This window comes from Zea mays, chromosome 9 (genome assembly GCF_902167145.1).
Source record: "Zea mays cultivar B73 chromosome 9, Zm-B73-REFERENCE-NAM-5.0, whole genome shotgun sequence".
Lineage (NCBI taxonomy): Eukaryota > Viridiplantae > Streptophyta > Magnoliopsida > Poales > Poaceae > Zea > Zea mays.
The window spans coordinates 9,379,173-9,396,146 of record NC_050104.1 but is presented as its reverse complement, the minus strand read 5'-3'; the positions used below and the strand labels follow the sequence as shown (position 1 = coordinate 9,396,146).

The 16,974-nt window shown below is 45.0% G+C and overlaps 1 protein-coding gene across 1 annotated transcript; it reads right to left on the bottom strand.

Moving 5' to 3' along the window:
* Positions 1-7,715: 7,715 nt before the first annotated feature.
* Positions 7,716-9,987, bottom strand: LOC103637886 (fucosyltransferase 2). Its single transcript, XM_008660906.3, has 2 exons — positions 9,686-9,987; positions 7,716-9,297 (listed from the first exon to the last, which is right to left on the bottom strand). The coding sequence occupies exons 1-2, from the start codon at positions 9,855-9,857 to the stop codon at positions 7,811-7,813; spliced, it is 1,659 nt and encodes a 552-aa protein (XP_008659128.1). The 5' UTR covers positions 9,858-9,987; the 3' UTR covers positions 7,716-7,810.
* Between the last annotated feature and the right edge of the window lie 6,987 nt (positions 9,988-16,974).

The window sequence follows — 16,974 nt, the reverse complement described above, 5'->3', positions numbered from 1 at the left end:
ATTGAAGGCTTCCTTGAGGAGGAGGGCATCAAGCATGAGTTCTCTTCTCCCTACACGCCACAACAAAATGGTGTAGTGGAAAGGAAGAATCGAACTCTATTGGACATGGCAAGAACCATGCTTGATGAGTACAAGAAGTCGGATCGGTTTTGGGCCGAGGCGGTCAACACCGCTTGCTACGCCATCAACCGGTTATATCTACACCAAATCCTCAAGAAGACATCATACGAACTCCTAACCGGTAAAAAGCCCAATATTTTATATTTTAGAGTCTTTGGTAGCAAATGCTTTATTCTTGTAAAAAGAGGAAGAAAATCTAAATTTGCTCCTAAGACTGTAGAAGGCTTTTTACTAGGATATGATTCAAACACAAGGGCATATAGAGTCTTTAACAAGTCCACTGGACAAGTTGAAGTTTCTTATGACGTTGTGTTTGATGAGACTAACGGCTCTCAAGTAGAGCAAGTTGATCTTGATGAGATAGGTGAAGAAGAGGCTCCATGCATCGCGCTAAGGAACATGTCCATTGGGGATGTGTGTCCCAAGGAATCCGAAGAGCCTCCAAATGCACAAGATCAACCATCCTCCTCCACGCAAGCATCTCCACCAACTCAAAATGAGGATGAGGCTCAAGTTGATGAAGTAGAAGATCAAGCAAATGAGCCACCTCAAGATGACGGCAATGATCAAGGGGGAGATGCAAATAATCAAGACAAGGAGGATGAAGAACAAAGGCCGCCACACCCAAGAGTCCACCAAGCAATCCAACGAGATCACCCCATCGACACCATCCTCGGCGACATTCATAAGGGGGTAACTACTAGATCTCGTGTTCCACATTTTTGTGAACATTACTCGTTTGTTTCCTCTATTGAGCCACACAGGATAGAGGAAGCACTTCAAGATTCGGATTGGGTGGTGGCGATGCAAGAGGAGCTCAACAACTTCACTAGGAATGAGGTATGGCATTTAGTTCCACGTCCTAACCAAAATGTTGTAGGAACCAAATGGGTCTTCCGCAACAAGCAAGATGAGCATGGTGTGGTGACAAGGAACAAAGCTCGACTTGTGGCCAAGGGATACTCCCAAGTCGAAGGTTTGGATTTCGGTGAAACCTATGCACCCGTAGCTAGGCTTGAGTCAATTCGCATATTATTGGCCTATGCTACTTACCATGGCTTTAAGCTTTATCAAATGGACGTGAAAAGTGCCTTCCTCAATGGACCAATCAAGGAAGAGGTCTATGTTGAGCAACCTCCCGGCTTTGAAGACAGTGAGTATCCTAACCATGTCTATAAGCTCTCTAAGGCGCTTTATGGGCTCAAGCAAGCCCCAAGAGCATGGTATGAATGCCTTAGGGATTTTCTTATTGCTAATGGCTTCAAAGTCGGAAAGGCCGATCCTACGCTCTTTACCAAAACACTTGAAAATGATTTGTTTGTATGCCAAATTTATGTTGATGATATTATATTTGGGTCTACTAACGAATCTACATGTGAAGAGTTTAGTAGGATCATGACACAAAAGTTCGAGATGTCTATGATGGGGCAGTTGAAGTATTTCTTAGGATTTCAAGTGAAGCAACTCCAAGAGGGCACTTTCATTAGCCAAACAAAGTACACTCAAGACATTCTAAGCAAGTTTGGAATGAAGGATGCCAAACCCATCAAGACACCCATGGGAACTAATGGGCATCTCGACCTCGACACGGGAGGTAAGTCCGTGGATCAAAAGGTATATCGGTCGATGATAGGCTCTTTACTCTATTTATGTGCATCTCGACCGGACATTATGCTTTCCGTATGCATGTGTGCAAGATTCCAATCCGACCCTAAGGAATCCCACCTTACGGCCGTAAAACGAATCTTGAGATATTTAGCTTATACTCCTAAGTTTGGGCTTTGGTACCCTCGGAGATCCACATTTGATTTGATTGGTTATTCGAATGCCGATTGGGCGGGGTGTAAAATCAATAGGAAGAGCACATCGGGGACTTGCCAGTTCTTGGGAAGATCCTTGGTGTCTTGGGCTTCAAAGAAGCAAAACTCGGTCGCTCTTTCCACCGCCGAAGCCGAGTACATTGCCGCAGGCCACTGTTGCGCGCAATTGCTTTGGATGAGGCAAACCCTGCGGGACTACGGTTACAAATTAACCAAAGCCCCTTTGCTATGTGATAATGAGAGTGCAATCAAAATGGCTGACAATCCTGTCGAGCATAGCCGCACTAAACACATAGCCATCCGGTATCATTTTCTTCGGGATCACCAACAAAAGGGAGATATCGAGATTTCTTACATTAACACTAAAGATCAATTAGCCGATATCTTTACCAAGCCTCTTGATGAACAAACTTTTACCAAACTTAGGCATGAGCTCAATATTCTTGATTCACGCAATTTCTTTTGTTAGATTGCTCACATAGCTCATTTATATACCTTTGATCATATCTCTCTTATATGCTATGACTAATGTGTTTTCAAGTCTATCTCAAACCAAGTCATAGGTATATTGAAAGGGAATTGGAGTCTTCGGCAAAGACAAAGGCTTCCACTCCGTAACTCATGCTTCGCCGTCGCTCCAAGCCACTCTCCATCTTTGGGGGAGAGAACAAAAGGACTTCATCTTTGGTATAATCTTAACTCATTTATTTATGACCAAAGGGGAAGATAGTACTTCGAGGGCTCTAATGATTCCGTTTTTGGCGATTCATGCCAAAAAGGGGGAGAGAGTATGAGCCCAAAGCAAAAGGACCGCACCACCACCAATTTCAAAAACTTCGTGTTTGCAAAGAATTTTATCATTTGGTATCCTATTGTGTTCAAAAGGGAGAGAAAGTAATATTTCAAAATGATATATCAAAACCCTCTTGAACACTAAGAGGAGGATCTCATTTAGGGGGAGTTTTGTTTAGTCAAAGGAGAAGCATTTGAAACAGGGGAGAAAATTTCAAATCTTGAAAATGCTTTGCAAAATCTTATTCATTTACCTTTGACTATTTGCAAAAAGAACTTTGAAAATGATTTACAAAAGTATTTGCAAAAACAAAACATATGGTGCAAGCGTGGTCCAAAATATTATATAAGAAAGAAACAATCCATGCATATCTTGTAAGTATTTATATTGGCTCAATTCCAAGCAACCTTTGCACTTACAATTATGCAAACTAGTTCAACCATGCACTTCTATATTTGCTTTGGTTTGTGTTGGCATCAATCACCAAAAAGGGGGAGATTGAAAGGGAATTAGGCTTACACCTAGTTCCTAAATAATTTTGGTGGTTGAATTGCCCAACACAAACAATTGGACTAACTAGTTTGCTCTAGATTATATGTTCTACAGGTGCCAAAGGTTCATCTACAACTATACGAAATCGACTGTCCGGAATACCGTAGATTATTCCGGACAGGAGAAGGTTTTTAGAAAAACAGGCCAAGCGCGGACCGTCCGGGCCCCTGCGGCGGACCGTCCGCGACACCAGGATACCCTTCGGACAGAACCAATGCAAAAACACAAGTTTCCACTACGGACTGTCCGGAGGAAAAGCAAAGACCGTCCGAGCCCTCGCGCGGACCGTCCGGCCTCAGGCGCGGACCGTCCGGTCGGTAAGAAACCGAAAAACCCGAAGGTAACGGGTTCGGAGAAATGAATTATAGGGGGCCTCGCGGACCGTCCGGGGTGCACGACCGGACCGTCCGTGACTGGCTCTGTCTGACATCTGACGACGCATTAAATGCAATATAGCCGTTGATATAGCCGTTACTGCTGACCGTTGCATTTCCAGCCGTTGATCTACAGGGGCGGACCGTCCGGACCTGGCACGCGGTCCGTCCGCGCTCAGCAGAATGGAGCAACGGCTAGGAAGTGGTTGGTGGCTATAAATACAACCCCAACCACCTCCATTCACAACACCCAAGCATTCCAACCTTCAACATTCAATACAAGAGCTAGCAATCCATTCCAAGACACATTCAAAGCCTCCATCTCTCCAAGTTTCACAATTGAGAAAAGAGATCATTAGTGATTAGTGGCTTGAGAGAGAAAGTGATCCGTGTGTTATTTGTCGCTCTTGTCGCTTGGCTTTTTCAATCGTGCTTTCTTGATTCTTTCATTGCGATCAAACTCACTTGTAATTGAGGCAAGAGACACCAATCTTGTGGTGATCCTTGTAGGAACTTTGTGTTCCAAGTGATTGTGAAAAGAAAGCTCACTCGGTCCGAGGGACCGTTTGAGAGAGGGAAGGGTTGAAAGAGACCCGGCCTTTGTGGCCTCCTCAACGGGGAGTAGGTTTGCGAGAACCGAACCTCGGTAAAACAAATCCTCGTGTCACACTCGTTATTCGATTGCGATTTGTTTTGCACTCTCTCTCTCTCGCGGACTCGTTTCTATTTCTAACGCTAACCCGGCTTGTAGTTGTGATTATTTTTGAGAATTTCAGTTTCGCCCTATTCACCCCCCTCTAGGCGACTATCAGCCTCCATCCACCACCATAAGTAAATTCGACGATATCTAGTCTGTTAGACAATGTAGATTTATAATAATGGGATCAATTGGAACAACACATGAGGGGAATATAAGAATAAATCAAGATACCCACACGTGAAATAAAAAATCTGTGATTCCTAGCTTCGCATCAATTGAGGCTAGCATTGAGATGTCTATGCCTAACCTATCGGCTACAAAATGCGCCCTTACAAGCCTATCCATTATATGGTTTATCGATTAACTCATATCCAAGGCAATCACTGGCGCCACCTTCACTCTATGATAAACCGACAACACTAAGCACGTCCAAACAGTCTGGATAATCTTGGAATGCCCGGTCCTGACGTCTCATGCCGGACTATTCGGTGTCGCACTTAGCCCACAATATGATGGGCCGACGATGTAGAGCTAAGCCGAACGGTCCGAGCACAATCACTGACCGTTCGGCCCTATCACAGACTGTCTGGCACCTTACATTTGACTGTCCGGCGTCGCACCAGACTATTCGATCACCCAGGTCGGATCATCTGAGTATACATACCCATAAAAGGTTGTTGCTCATAACACCCAGTATTTCCACGCACCTCTGCGACATTACTCTCCTATACCTTCGGCGCACCAAAGACGAAGCATGCCTACACCTAGAGCCAAACATTTTTCGGCACCTAGGGACTTGGAGGGATTCACACTACCACAAACATTGGATTATTATCATATAGATAACCGGCATAACAATGCTCGTCCACCTAAGCCTCACATTGTAAGGTCCGGTCCATTACCACCGGCTATCATGGATAAGATTCGGGAAGAACTAGCCAAATTATTCCGAGACAGGCTCGTGATCAGTATGTCCGTCCTGGGTTCGTCATATCGAAAACCATATGATCACCGATTTGACACCATACCCTACCCTATAGGGACTAAGGTGTCAGAATTTTCTAAATTTTCAGGCGAAAGTGGTAGGAGCACCCACGAACACATAGACCAATACCCAACACAACTAGAGGTGTTAGCCGATAGGGAGGCTTTTCGTGTTCGATTAGCTATCATGCTACCAAGATCACATACACACTACTTGTATATGTTGCTTATACATGTATTCCGTTTCCACCTAATGAATGATCTATGTTCTAAAAGTATGACATCTCTCTAAATATGTGAGTAGAAGAGACATAAGACTATGCAAAAGTACGAAAATAGAAAATATATGGACAATGAAGGTCCAAGTATTGAAAATTATGTATGTGGGCTCATGAATAGAAAAAAGGGTTTCATTGTCCATATATTTTCTATTTTCATACTTTTGCATATATTTTCTATTTTATATTTGGTATAAGACACAGTTATCATCATCATATTGCATACATGTTGTATCAAATCAAAGAGTAAACTTCATATACCATGTTACACATGCATTCACATCTTGATCTAAGAGCATGGAACTTCTCTTCTTGGATCCAAGCTTTAGCTTGACAACATATGCAAGGTAAGTATGCAACGGTGAGGCAAGAGGAGGGATGGAGGGGGTGAGTGGCAGTAGGGATGAAAACGGTCGGTAAACACTAAAACCATTACTGTTTTCATATTTTTTATCGGAAACAAAATCGAAAACGGTAGCTCCGGAAACGGAAACGATATAGGTATTTCGGAAACATCAGAAACGAAAGTTTGGTGCGGAAAATACACCGGTAACGGTCGAAATCTAAAATACGATCGGTAAACATATCAAACTTCATAATACAACAAAGTTGACAAAAGATCACAAGTTCACAATTCATGATATAACAAGTTCACAATATAAAAAGTTCATAAGGATCACATATTTATAATATAAAAAGTTTACAAAGGTCACAAGTTCACAATATAACAAGTTCACAGTATAACAAGTTCATAAAGAACACAAGTTCATAGACTCAAAGCTCACAATTCACAATATCCACTCGATCTAGCTGACATGACATGCTTACTTATGAAATATTTTTTCCTCACATAAAGAGTTTTTCACAACTTCACAGGAAAACCCTAAAACCTAGTGTGTGGAAAAGACCAAATCGTTAATCTCAACTGCCTTCCAACACCGTCTATCCAAAAAAATCTGAAGGTGTCCAAAAATACAAAAATAGGTAATCCTTATCTAGAGATGTACAGGCGATGCGAAAAATCACATACTGGAAAATTCCGAGACACAAATCCGGTAATTTCCGACAAAAACCGGTAACCGAAGGAAACGGTCGGTAAAACACCACGCCGATTCCGATAGAAAATTCCGAAAACCGATTCCATTTTCGAAAAATACCGTTACCGATGAATCCGACCGAAAAATTTCGAAATCGGTTTCCAGAATACCGAAAAATTTCGAAACCGTTTTCATCCCTAAGTGGCAGTTGGAGTGGGCCTCACCGCCTATGTCACCGAGACCGAAAAATTCCGAAACTTGTTGAGCTATGAACGTATGTGACACTAGTACAGAGAAGTTCTATAGTGGCGGTTGTAAACCTATTTATAGTGGCGTTTTTCGTAACCGCCAGTGCTAGAGGCCAGTAGAAATCATCATTTGTACAGGCGGGTAACTGAGGACCGCCAGTGAAAATCGATTTTCACTGGCGGTTCCTTAAGAAAACCGCCAGTGAAAATCGATTTTCACTGGCGGTCGACGTAATAAAACCGCCAGTGCAAATCGTTTACAGGAAACATAAAACATATTTTAAAAATAGTTAAAAAATTTATTTTTATTAGGCCCACCCCACCCGCCCGTCTCCGTCGAAGTCGCAAGTCGCGGCATTTTTCGCGCAAAATTCGCGCGCTACGCGGTTGTTAGTATTCGAACCGTCGACCTCACCCTCGCGCGTACCCTCCCCTACCACTCCTTCCAACACCATATATTTTCTATTTTCATACTTTTGCATATATTTCCTATTTTATATTTGGTATAAGATACGGTTATCATCATCATATTGCATACATGTTGTATCAAATCAAGGAGTAAACTTCATATACCCTGTTACACATGCATTCACATCTTGATCTAAGAGCATGGAACTTCTCTTCTTGGATCCAATCTTTAGCTTTACAACATATGCAAGGTAAGTATGCAACAGTGAGGCAAGAGGAGGGATGGAGGGGGTGAGTGGCAGTTGGACTGTTGGAGTGGGCCTCACCGGCTATGTCACCGAGGCCGTCTCTAAAGTTTTTTTTTTGGTTAATTAGTTCAAGCGCTTGAGTTTGGGACATAATTGAGGTATAAATTTGATTAGGTAATCTTCCTAAAAACTTCACGGTTGTCAATACAATAGGCTACAATTGAAATACAATGCTCATTCTCTAATGCTTAGTTTGGGTCAACAAGCTTCAATCCCGTGGGCACGTCCTCGCAGTGCCGCACGTGCGGCACGATCTCGCCGGAGTCATGTCGTCGCTTGCAGTCGTAGGACGGCGCGATGTGAAAACACGGCTCCAGGGACATGTCCCGGCTGCACCAGCCGTGCCCCGCCGTGCCGTTGGCCTGTTTGAGCAGAACCCACGGCCTCAACCCTGCGAGCCCCTGCGCTACATAGCCGAACGTCGACTTGCCGGTGGTGACCAGCATGTCCGTCAGGCTTAGCAAGTAGATCTCCGCCCAGGCCTTGTACTCGTGCGACTTGACGCCATAGTGCTGGTACTCCTCGTGGCTCGGCTGGTTCACGACCACCACCTCGCCGTTGGCCGTCGCGTTCTCCCAGTACATGCCCTTCATCTGCTCGTAGTACCAGGCCTTGAGAGAGGTGATGAGAACGGCGTTTGACTTGGCACCCGACGCGGTCGTCGCCGCGGCTGCCGGTTCTTCCGTTTCCACCAGTCCCGGGAGCATCCCCTCCTCCTGCGTGCACTTGGTGATCCTCTCGAGGAGCTCCGGAGAGTCCGGCTCCCAGGGAAAGACGCGGACCTGGATGCCGACCCGGCGCTGAGCCCACGCCAGGTTCGCGCGGTAGTAGCGCGTGATTAGGCCCCACACATGGTTCGTGGGATGGAACAGGTACCGGCCGAGGTGGTGGAACACGGCCTCACGCTCCGGGAAAAGCATGTCCAGCTCCTCCTGGAATGACTCCACGAGGAACAGCCCCGGCGCGATGTAGCTGTCCGTCCTCATCACCAGCCACTGGAAGCTCGACAGCAGCCGCTGGTCGTCGTCGCAGAAGAAGAGCTGGTCGTAGGCAGTGTGGTTGTAGTCGAGGTGGATGTACGCGAACGCCGGCGGCACCACCTCTGCCGGGGATGATGAGCCGACGTCGTCGTTCGTCCTGAGCACGCCGTTCTCGCGCATCCTGCCGTACCGCTCCTGCGTGTCGAAGCTGAAGTTCCACAGCGGGAAGCTCCTCCAGGGCAGCAGCCACGTCGTGTCGGGAAACGGCTCGCAGAACAGCTCGCCCATCTCGTTGCTGGAGTCGACGAGGAGGACGCGGTCGGTGAGGAGCGCGTACAGGAACGCGGACGCCGCGGCGAGGATCCGGTTCCCAAGCCCGCGGTACGAGATGGACACCAGGTACCTGCAGTCCGGATCCGCGGGGGACGCGCCGGCGTTCTTGCCGGACTTGAGCTGCTCCAGTGCGCTGGAGTAGGCTGCGGTCCCGGGGCCGCACCGCCTCTGCAGGGCTTCGTGCCGTCGCAGCTTGGAGACGAGGTGCTCGCTAGGTCGCCTGCCCGGGTTCCGGCGATACATGGCCGATTGGTACCGGCTGTGGCACGCCTCCTGGTCAAATCCTGCCGCCAAGAGGCCGCCGTGGAGCCTGTCGTGCACTGTCCTCGTGCTCGTGTACGGGAAGGAGAAATCGTCCGGACCTGCAGACCGTTTGCTTGCAAAAGTAAGCACAAAAGATGACTGAATCATCACCTCAGGTGTGGACGTCTCTGCAATCAAATCCAATGGCCGTACATGAAAGGCGACAAAAATCAACGAGTGAATCTAACTGCGAAGTTTTTCTTCGTTTGGATTTGAAGGAAGCACTTCATTAGTTAGCAAGAAGCATTCATGAGGAACCATTCATCAGCGAAGTCTTACCGAAAAAATGCGCTTCCCTATACAAACCCAAAGGCCAAAGCTACTCGTAAAACCTAACCGAGTATAAAAAATCTCTGCTTCCCAAAATGCAGGGAAGTAAAAATTAATTATATATAGTAGTCTTTCCGTGAACGAACACGCGCATGCGTTGAGGAAAAACTTGGTTACCTTGCCGAAAGCCGGCCATGGCTGTCCTAACCCAGACCAGCGGCGCGCCAGCAGTGCTCCCGCCGAGGAGGATGACGACGAGCGTGGGCACGGTCATCACGAAGGCAGTGAGCAAAGCGCTAGCCCCCCAGTTCCATCGCTTGCCGTCGTCGGCAGTGAGCACTCTGTTCATTTTGGCCACTGAGCAGGGGAAGCTTCTTCCTCGGGTCTCCTTCTAAATGCAGCCTGTTCGTGCATGTGTCCCGATTCTCTTGTAGTACTGCTGCTGCGACTTCCTGATCTGGAGGAGCTTCAGTCTCGCGGCTTGACAGATGTGCCGCCAATGGACACGTTGTATTTAGTGCAGGTCAACTCTATAGTCTCTAACTCTCTATATTATATGATTTATATCCGAGTTCCGAGCTCGTGCTGCTGCCCGTTTCAGCGTGCGACTCCGCAGTCCGCACCGCAGTTGAGATCTTGATCGATTGGTTTTAGAATCCTCTGACATACTATAAATGGGTTTCGCCAACTATTCTACTTGGCGAACAAAATGTCCTCCGCGATATCAGGAGCTCCACGCCGGTGACCAGTGACCACTCCTGTCGCGGCGTCCACACCCCGGCGCCCCGCGCACCGACTGCCAAACGGCGGCGGCCACCGCAAATCGCCTGTTAGCCGTTCCTGGTGCGCGCGGCCAACCAGCAATTTCCGCCGACGAATGGGATGATCTTGAACATCCCTTTGGGTTGGCTGAAGAATCGACATCACCTGATCACCGTGAACGGGATATGGGCCTGGTCGGAACAGTGAAGAACATGGACGTCGTTGATAAGGATGGCAAGGCTCGTTCTACTGCTTGTCTTGTGGCGTCATGGGCCTCTCGGAGTTGGAGCGTGACAAACCAGTCCTCCGCAGTGCCGTGCAAACTACCTTATCATATTAAACTTAGAGATATTAAACTTAGAGCTCCAGACGCGAGGAAGAAGAAACTATACAGATACAGATAACTATAGAATACCCATACCGGCCTCTCTAAAAATGGACAACTTATCATTCGCTCTTTCTATCATGTTATGATGAATCAATATATTCCATTCACCAATAGATTACTCTGGAGATTGAGAATCTCACTAAGTGATATTTTGGGAACCCCACTATCTCAAGCGATTTTCATTATCCCAAGGTAAATTAGTTCATTTTGTCTCTAAGGTTAGTTTGGGAACCCCATTTTTACAAGGAATTTTCATTTTTAAGGGAAACTAGTTCATTTTTCCTTAGAAAAATAGGAATCATTTTGGAAAATATAGCTCCGAAACTAGCCCTTAAAAATAGGAATCTCTTAAAAAAAATGGAACTCCCAAACTAGCCTTAAAAATTAAAATTTTCCTTTGGTATCTTCAGCGAGGGTACACAGGATAATTTAACGAAGCGAAACTCGAAGAGCAGTTAAAAATGTCGTTTTCTTGCAATGGCAACAAAAACAATTGAGCACCTCTTTTTTGATTGTCATCGTGCTAAATCGATTTGGAGAGTTGTTTCCACGACTATTGGGTTAAGACAACCAACATCGATTTCTCATATGTTAGAAAATTGGTTTCTAGGGACGAATCTTAATCTAAGGAAAAAATATTCTCATAGGCCGAACCGTCATTTGTTGGGCTATCGGGCTCTCTCAAAATGATATTCAGTTTGATAAAGTAAAATATGTATCCTTTATGCATTCTGTTTTTAGAGGAACGTACTGGTTGAGATTCTGGGCTATGATGTAGCCTGACGAGACCAAAAGAGATACTCACGAAACATGTTTGTCTATGGATCGGAGACTATTGTCAAAGGTCTACGAGTAGGACACATATATAAATTAAATTATGTGAACACAAATTTTTCCTTTGTGGTTCGTGTTGATGATGAGTGATTGACAAAGGGTAGTGTCTCGGGTTGAGGCGTGGACTAACCGAGGCGTGAGTTATTTGTGCAGCCATGTCTCTTAGCTTGTGGTGTGCAGGTATGGAGCATAGGTATGGTGGTCGACGACGAAGGTGAAAGTCATGCGGGTCCATGCCGATGGACCGGGAGCGGTAAAGGACGACCGTTGGGACACATACCAACATGAGGATATGGCAGAGCGGGCTGTGTTGCCAGCGTGGTCGAGGACTAGTGTGACACGTGTCTAGGACGTGGAGGACGCACACGTGGTGCGATACTCAGGGCGGTTTGGTGGTTGAGCCTCGAAAAACACTCAACTCTACAGACGACAGGTTTTTCGATCGAGTTTAGACTCAAAACTCGGCAGTGGCAGTTCCAGCGGGAATTGGAGGTTACACATGGCGTCATCACGAAGGGTGCATCAAGGCGATGTAACTTCATGTGGATCGTGTTGCCGTTAGATTAAAACTCTATGAGTTGGTCCATTTTGCCCCGGTGGAGTGGATAGACTTTATGTATTTAGAGATAGTTTAGCAAGCAGTAATAACCCTCTATAAAAAGAGTGGTACGACTATTATTACATCCATCTATTTGGCTTACACATTAGTCTCTTATTTAGAAAACCTAGCTTTCATTCCCTAGTTTAGCCAAGATCCACAGATGTTTCGAACTTGCTTCTGTGTTTGTAATCTTCACTGCTCTATTGGTCGGATCCATCCACAGGGCTGGTTCAACACTCTTTCTTAGTTTTGTCTCCACATAAATTGAATCGATTTTGTTCTTGCGTTCTTCCTTTCACTCTTTTTTGGATTTGTTAAGAACCTTCGAATTGTTGAGTTGATTTTTTTAGTTTTTCTCTGGGTTTGATTAAGTCCTTAGACCATTAAGAACATCTAGTTTACATAGTTTTTGTTGTGGATTGAACTGAACTCGTTTTGATCAAAAGGCGAAACCCTAAGTCTGTTTGTAAAATCTGATTGAGTTCAAAATATGTGGAGATCTTGAAAACATATTTGTCAAGATGTGTGTAAAAGTTTAGCTCAATTGGAGTCCGTTTGGTTCAGTTTCGTATTCAAAAACTGAATTTCGAGCTATCGAAACCAACACTAGATAGCGACACGGTTTTGGACTGATTTAGACTTTTCGGTATTCGATTTGTGATCCTTGTTCGTTTTACTGGTCTCGTGTGTCTTAGGAACATTTTATGATCCGTCACTACTCGCAGACCGTCTGGAGGCGAACATTTCGGAGTGAGGGGCGGACCGACCAGCCTGTTTGGTTCGCTACCTAACTTGCCACACTTTGCCTAACTTTTCTGTCTAAGGTTAGTTCTTCAATTCGAACGACTAACCTTAGACAAAGTGTGACGCAGTTAGCCACGAACCAAACTGACTAGTGCTCAACAAAATGTTTTATTAGAACACTGGAGCTGAGATTGGACAGATCCTACCTGGTATATCTTCGACGTGTTTGAAGCTTTTCATTCCCACTAACAAGCTTCAGGCCGCCCCCGGGGAAGTCGGGGCAACGCTGGACGTGTGGCACGATCTTACTAGCATCGAGCCATTGGTTCTGCCAGCACGTCGGTCAGGCTAAGCAGGTAGATCTCGGCCCACGCCTTACTATCGTGCGACCTGACGCCGAAGCGCTGGAACTCCTCGTGGCTGGGCTGGTGCACGCTCACCACACCACCTCCCCCGTGGCCGTCGCATGCTCCCAGTACATGCTCCTGACCTTCTCCTGGTACCAGGGCTTCAGGGACGTGACGAGAACGGCTCTAGACTTCTTGGCACCACGGGACGCAGGCAGCATCGGCTCCCCCGTGGCGAGCACATCCGGCAGCAGCTTCTGCTTCTGCGTGCACGAGGTGATCTGCTCCAGGAGCTCGGGCGAGTTCGGCTGGGCGCCGAACACGCGCACCTGGATGCCGACCCGCTGGCCGCTGCGTGCCCCCTGGAGTCTATGCAAAGAGCGCGTTCGGCTGCCCTTTTGGGAGCACTATTGCAGCTGCAAAATACTGTTGCAGCTGCAATCCCTAGAGATAAAATACTGTAGAAGCCGCAGCCGCAGTCGGATTAAAGCCGCAGCGAACATGGCCAAAAGCTACATGTGAAGGGTCTTCGTTACCATAGGGATTCTAAAATATAAATATATATTGGACTTCGAGTAACACACCCCGTTTTTTAGTGTTTTAGTTAGCGGCTTTGTGTCCCTTAGCATTGGGATGCCCCTACAACTCAACTGGCAGATTGTTTTTTTTGGGCATGTTCAAGGTCGTAGTACTTCGATTCAGTCATGACACCTTTAATTGCAACGCATAATATAATGGTCAATGGACGTTAATATATAAGTTTTGGCTCCTCTCATTTGACTCGGAGACCTTACGTCCAATTTCCGGACTTTAGAGCAACTCCAAAAGAACGTGTAAACTAACCCTAAAACAAATATTAGTCAAGAATAGTTGTTTTTCTTACTCCAACAGCTCCCTCATTCTTCCCCAAAAAATTAGCGTCCCACATCCACAGCCTCCTCTCCCTCATATTTTGGTGTGTTCTATCCCTCCCCAATCCATTCCTCAACGTATCAGATCATCCACGGCCTCCCGACGACTTTACAGATTGCGCCACATGTCACAATTAAAGAAACTATTGGAGTACCTATCATAATTCACTCTTAAATTTTTTTAGCCTGCTCTTAATAATCATTTTTTGGGTAAAATTTTTAACATCCTTTTGGAGTTGCTCTTAGATGAAACAAAACACTCAGTTCTTTATTTTAGATTTCACAATCTAGCTTGACATATATATTTTTTTATCAACAAACTAATTTTCACTAGAAGGGATCATGGCCTCTCGGAAGAGGAGGTGAATTAGACAACTTAACAGTCTATCCTTTTCAAAGTAAGACCTCTAAGTTTCACGTAATTAAAACACATACATGTAATCTATCCAGATATACAACTTTGATTTAGTTAGGTGGGTTGGTGTGTTGTTATCTCTTCCGCAAAAGAGTTATGAAAATTATATTTTATTCCCATCACTATCACTAGACTAGCAAGCTAAACTAGTAAAGTAAGGACATAACCTAGGTAAGGAATAAATAAAGCGTGGAAGCTTAATTGAAATAGATATGATATGCAAACTCTGGTCGATGTATTTTTGCTGAGGTATTGATAAGCTCATGCTTCCACCTAGTTCGCATTGGAGACCCTCGCTCACAAGGGCCAAGTTCCTGATTAGGTAACTCCGTGAATAGACCCCGGGTCTTCCCCATGTGTCTCAAAGATGGTTTTCAACATGGCTTATAATGTCTTGCTTGAGGTGTTGATCGTTGGGGCCATGATTTTACCTAAGTCCAAGTCCACCTTGCATACATTTGAACAATACCTTGTATAGTAGCAAATAATATTAGCCAAAATTATCATATTGTTCATCAAACACCAAAATCCAAACAAAATGGTCTATATGGTTCATTTTCCTTACAATCATCACAATCTTGTTAAGATTAGAGCTCATCGTCACCCTAAGAGATATTATATACATAAAAACACTAGATTAAGGCCCTATTTAGTTCCACCCCAAGTATAATTTAGCTAGCAGTAGGATGTTTGGTTTGCTTGATAATGGAATAGATAATACAAACAAAAGCACATGAGTACCCCTTTTGCTTCTAGGAAAAGGAAGCGCTTGGGATGGTTCGTGGGACTATGCTCGGGATAGGTGAAATCATAGATATATGGATTAATCACCAAGTATTAGTTATCATTGGCTAATATGAGACTGTGATGACAGAATTTGGGCTCTAGCTAAAGTTTATCTAGTCCATTAGTTGGTCTATTTGGTTCCAAGGTAGCTAAAGTAATTTAGCATATAATGATTATATAGTTGAAAGAAAACAAGTCCTAATTTGCTATAGCAATCCTAGTTGTCACTCAACAAGGCTTGGGTCAATATCTACGGGGTGCCGTATGAAATTCGATCTTTTCTTCCTCTTTGGGCGGTGGGCACCATTATAGGTGCTACCCAGAAAGTCGATCTAAGATATACAAAACGGATGGGTGTTGTCCGGCTCTTAGTTGGTGTAACAAACATCGACAAGATCCCAGAATCTGTTGACATAGTGGTCGGGGAAGGCCTGTATGAAATTTTCTTCAAAATTGATAAGGTTTGCAAAGATGGAGTTTGGTCAGAATATTATTACCCTTCTGATAAGAAAGATTATGATTTTGAATCCAAGGATGAGGTTTTTGATGGGCTCGATGATATCCAGCCTAAGTTTGATGATACAACCAAGGACACTGTGATGAAAGATGTGTCCGGTAGCAAAGTTGATAATTCTTCTAACGTCCAACATGCTACTCAGCAGAATTGTGATATTCGTCAAACCGGTGTGCCTTCTGACTTTGGTTCTTTGGCTCAAAGTACTGAAAGTTTTATTCCTCATATTAATACATCTTCTCTTGATTGCTCAGATGCGCTAGAAAAATGCTTAGTTGCTGTTAATAGGTCTTCAATTTTTAAGGAGAATGTTGCAGCACCAACCGCTGTTGCGCATGGGGTCGTTTATGATAATAACTGGACAGAGGCTGAGGGCACAATTATTCTGAACGCCAAGCAAACTGCACAACAGAGAGGTGAATTTTCTAGGACCGGTGGGCCTTCTTCTTACTTGGCTTCTATGGTTCAACTTAATGAAGGTATTACTTCTCATATTAATTCACATTCTCTTCATTGCTCAGATATGCCACAGATTTACCTAGTTGCTGCTCCTAGGGCTGCAGAGTCTAGAAAAAATACTGTTGTACCTTTTGATGTAGTGAGCAGGACTGTTGGTAGAGAGGGGCCTGTGGATGCCGATGCATTTAACCTGAACACCATATGCCATGACTCTAGGAAAAAGGCAGTTGTACCTTTTGTTGTAGTGTGCACAGCTGATGCGAGTGAGGGGTCTGTTGATGCCAATTCAATCTGCCTGAATTCTATTCCTAGTGTTCCTGCGAGTGCAACAGCTGTTTATCCAATTTCATTGGCAGACATCAACACAGACCTCAACAGTGTGGCGATTGATTTTTCGCCTGCAACAAATATACATGCAGCTATTCCAAATGTATCAGTTGAGCAGATACATGAGCATGTCCGGGGAGCTGAGCACTCGGTGGCTCAGCTCACCTCTCCCGTTGGTGCAGATGGGAGTGGGGCTCTTGTTGAAAATTTCTCACTCCAAGAAAATATTTCTAGGCATAGAGACTTTAATATGGTGCCTACATGCATGGACCATGGTGGTGGTACCTTCAATATGATAACTTCTTTGTTAGAGGCGCTCAATCAGTTGGCCCAGTCAAATGACCAGATCTTGATTTCTCTTCAAGATTATTTTAAATC

Excerpts from the sequence above, each read along its gene's own strand:
- LOC103637886 (XM_008660906.3), bottom strand. The coding sequence starts at position 9,857 with ATGAACAGAGTGCTCACTGCCGACGACGGCAAGCGATGGAACTGGGGG. Across the intron at positions 9,298-9,685 it reads CATGGCCGGCTTTCGGCAAG|GTCCGGACGATTTCTCCTTC; the intron begins GTAACCAAGTTT and ends AACGGTCTGCAG.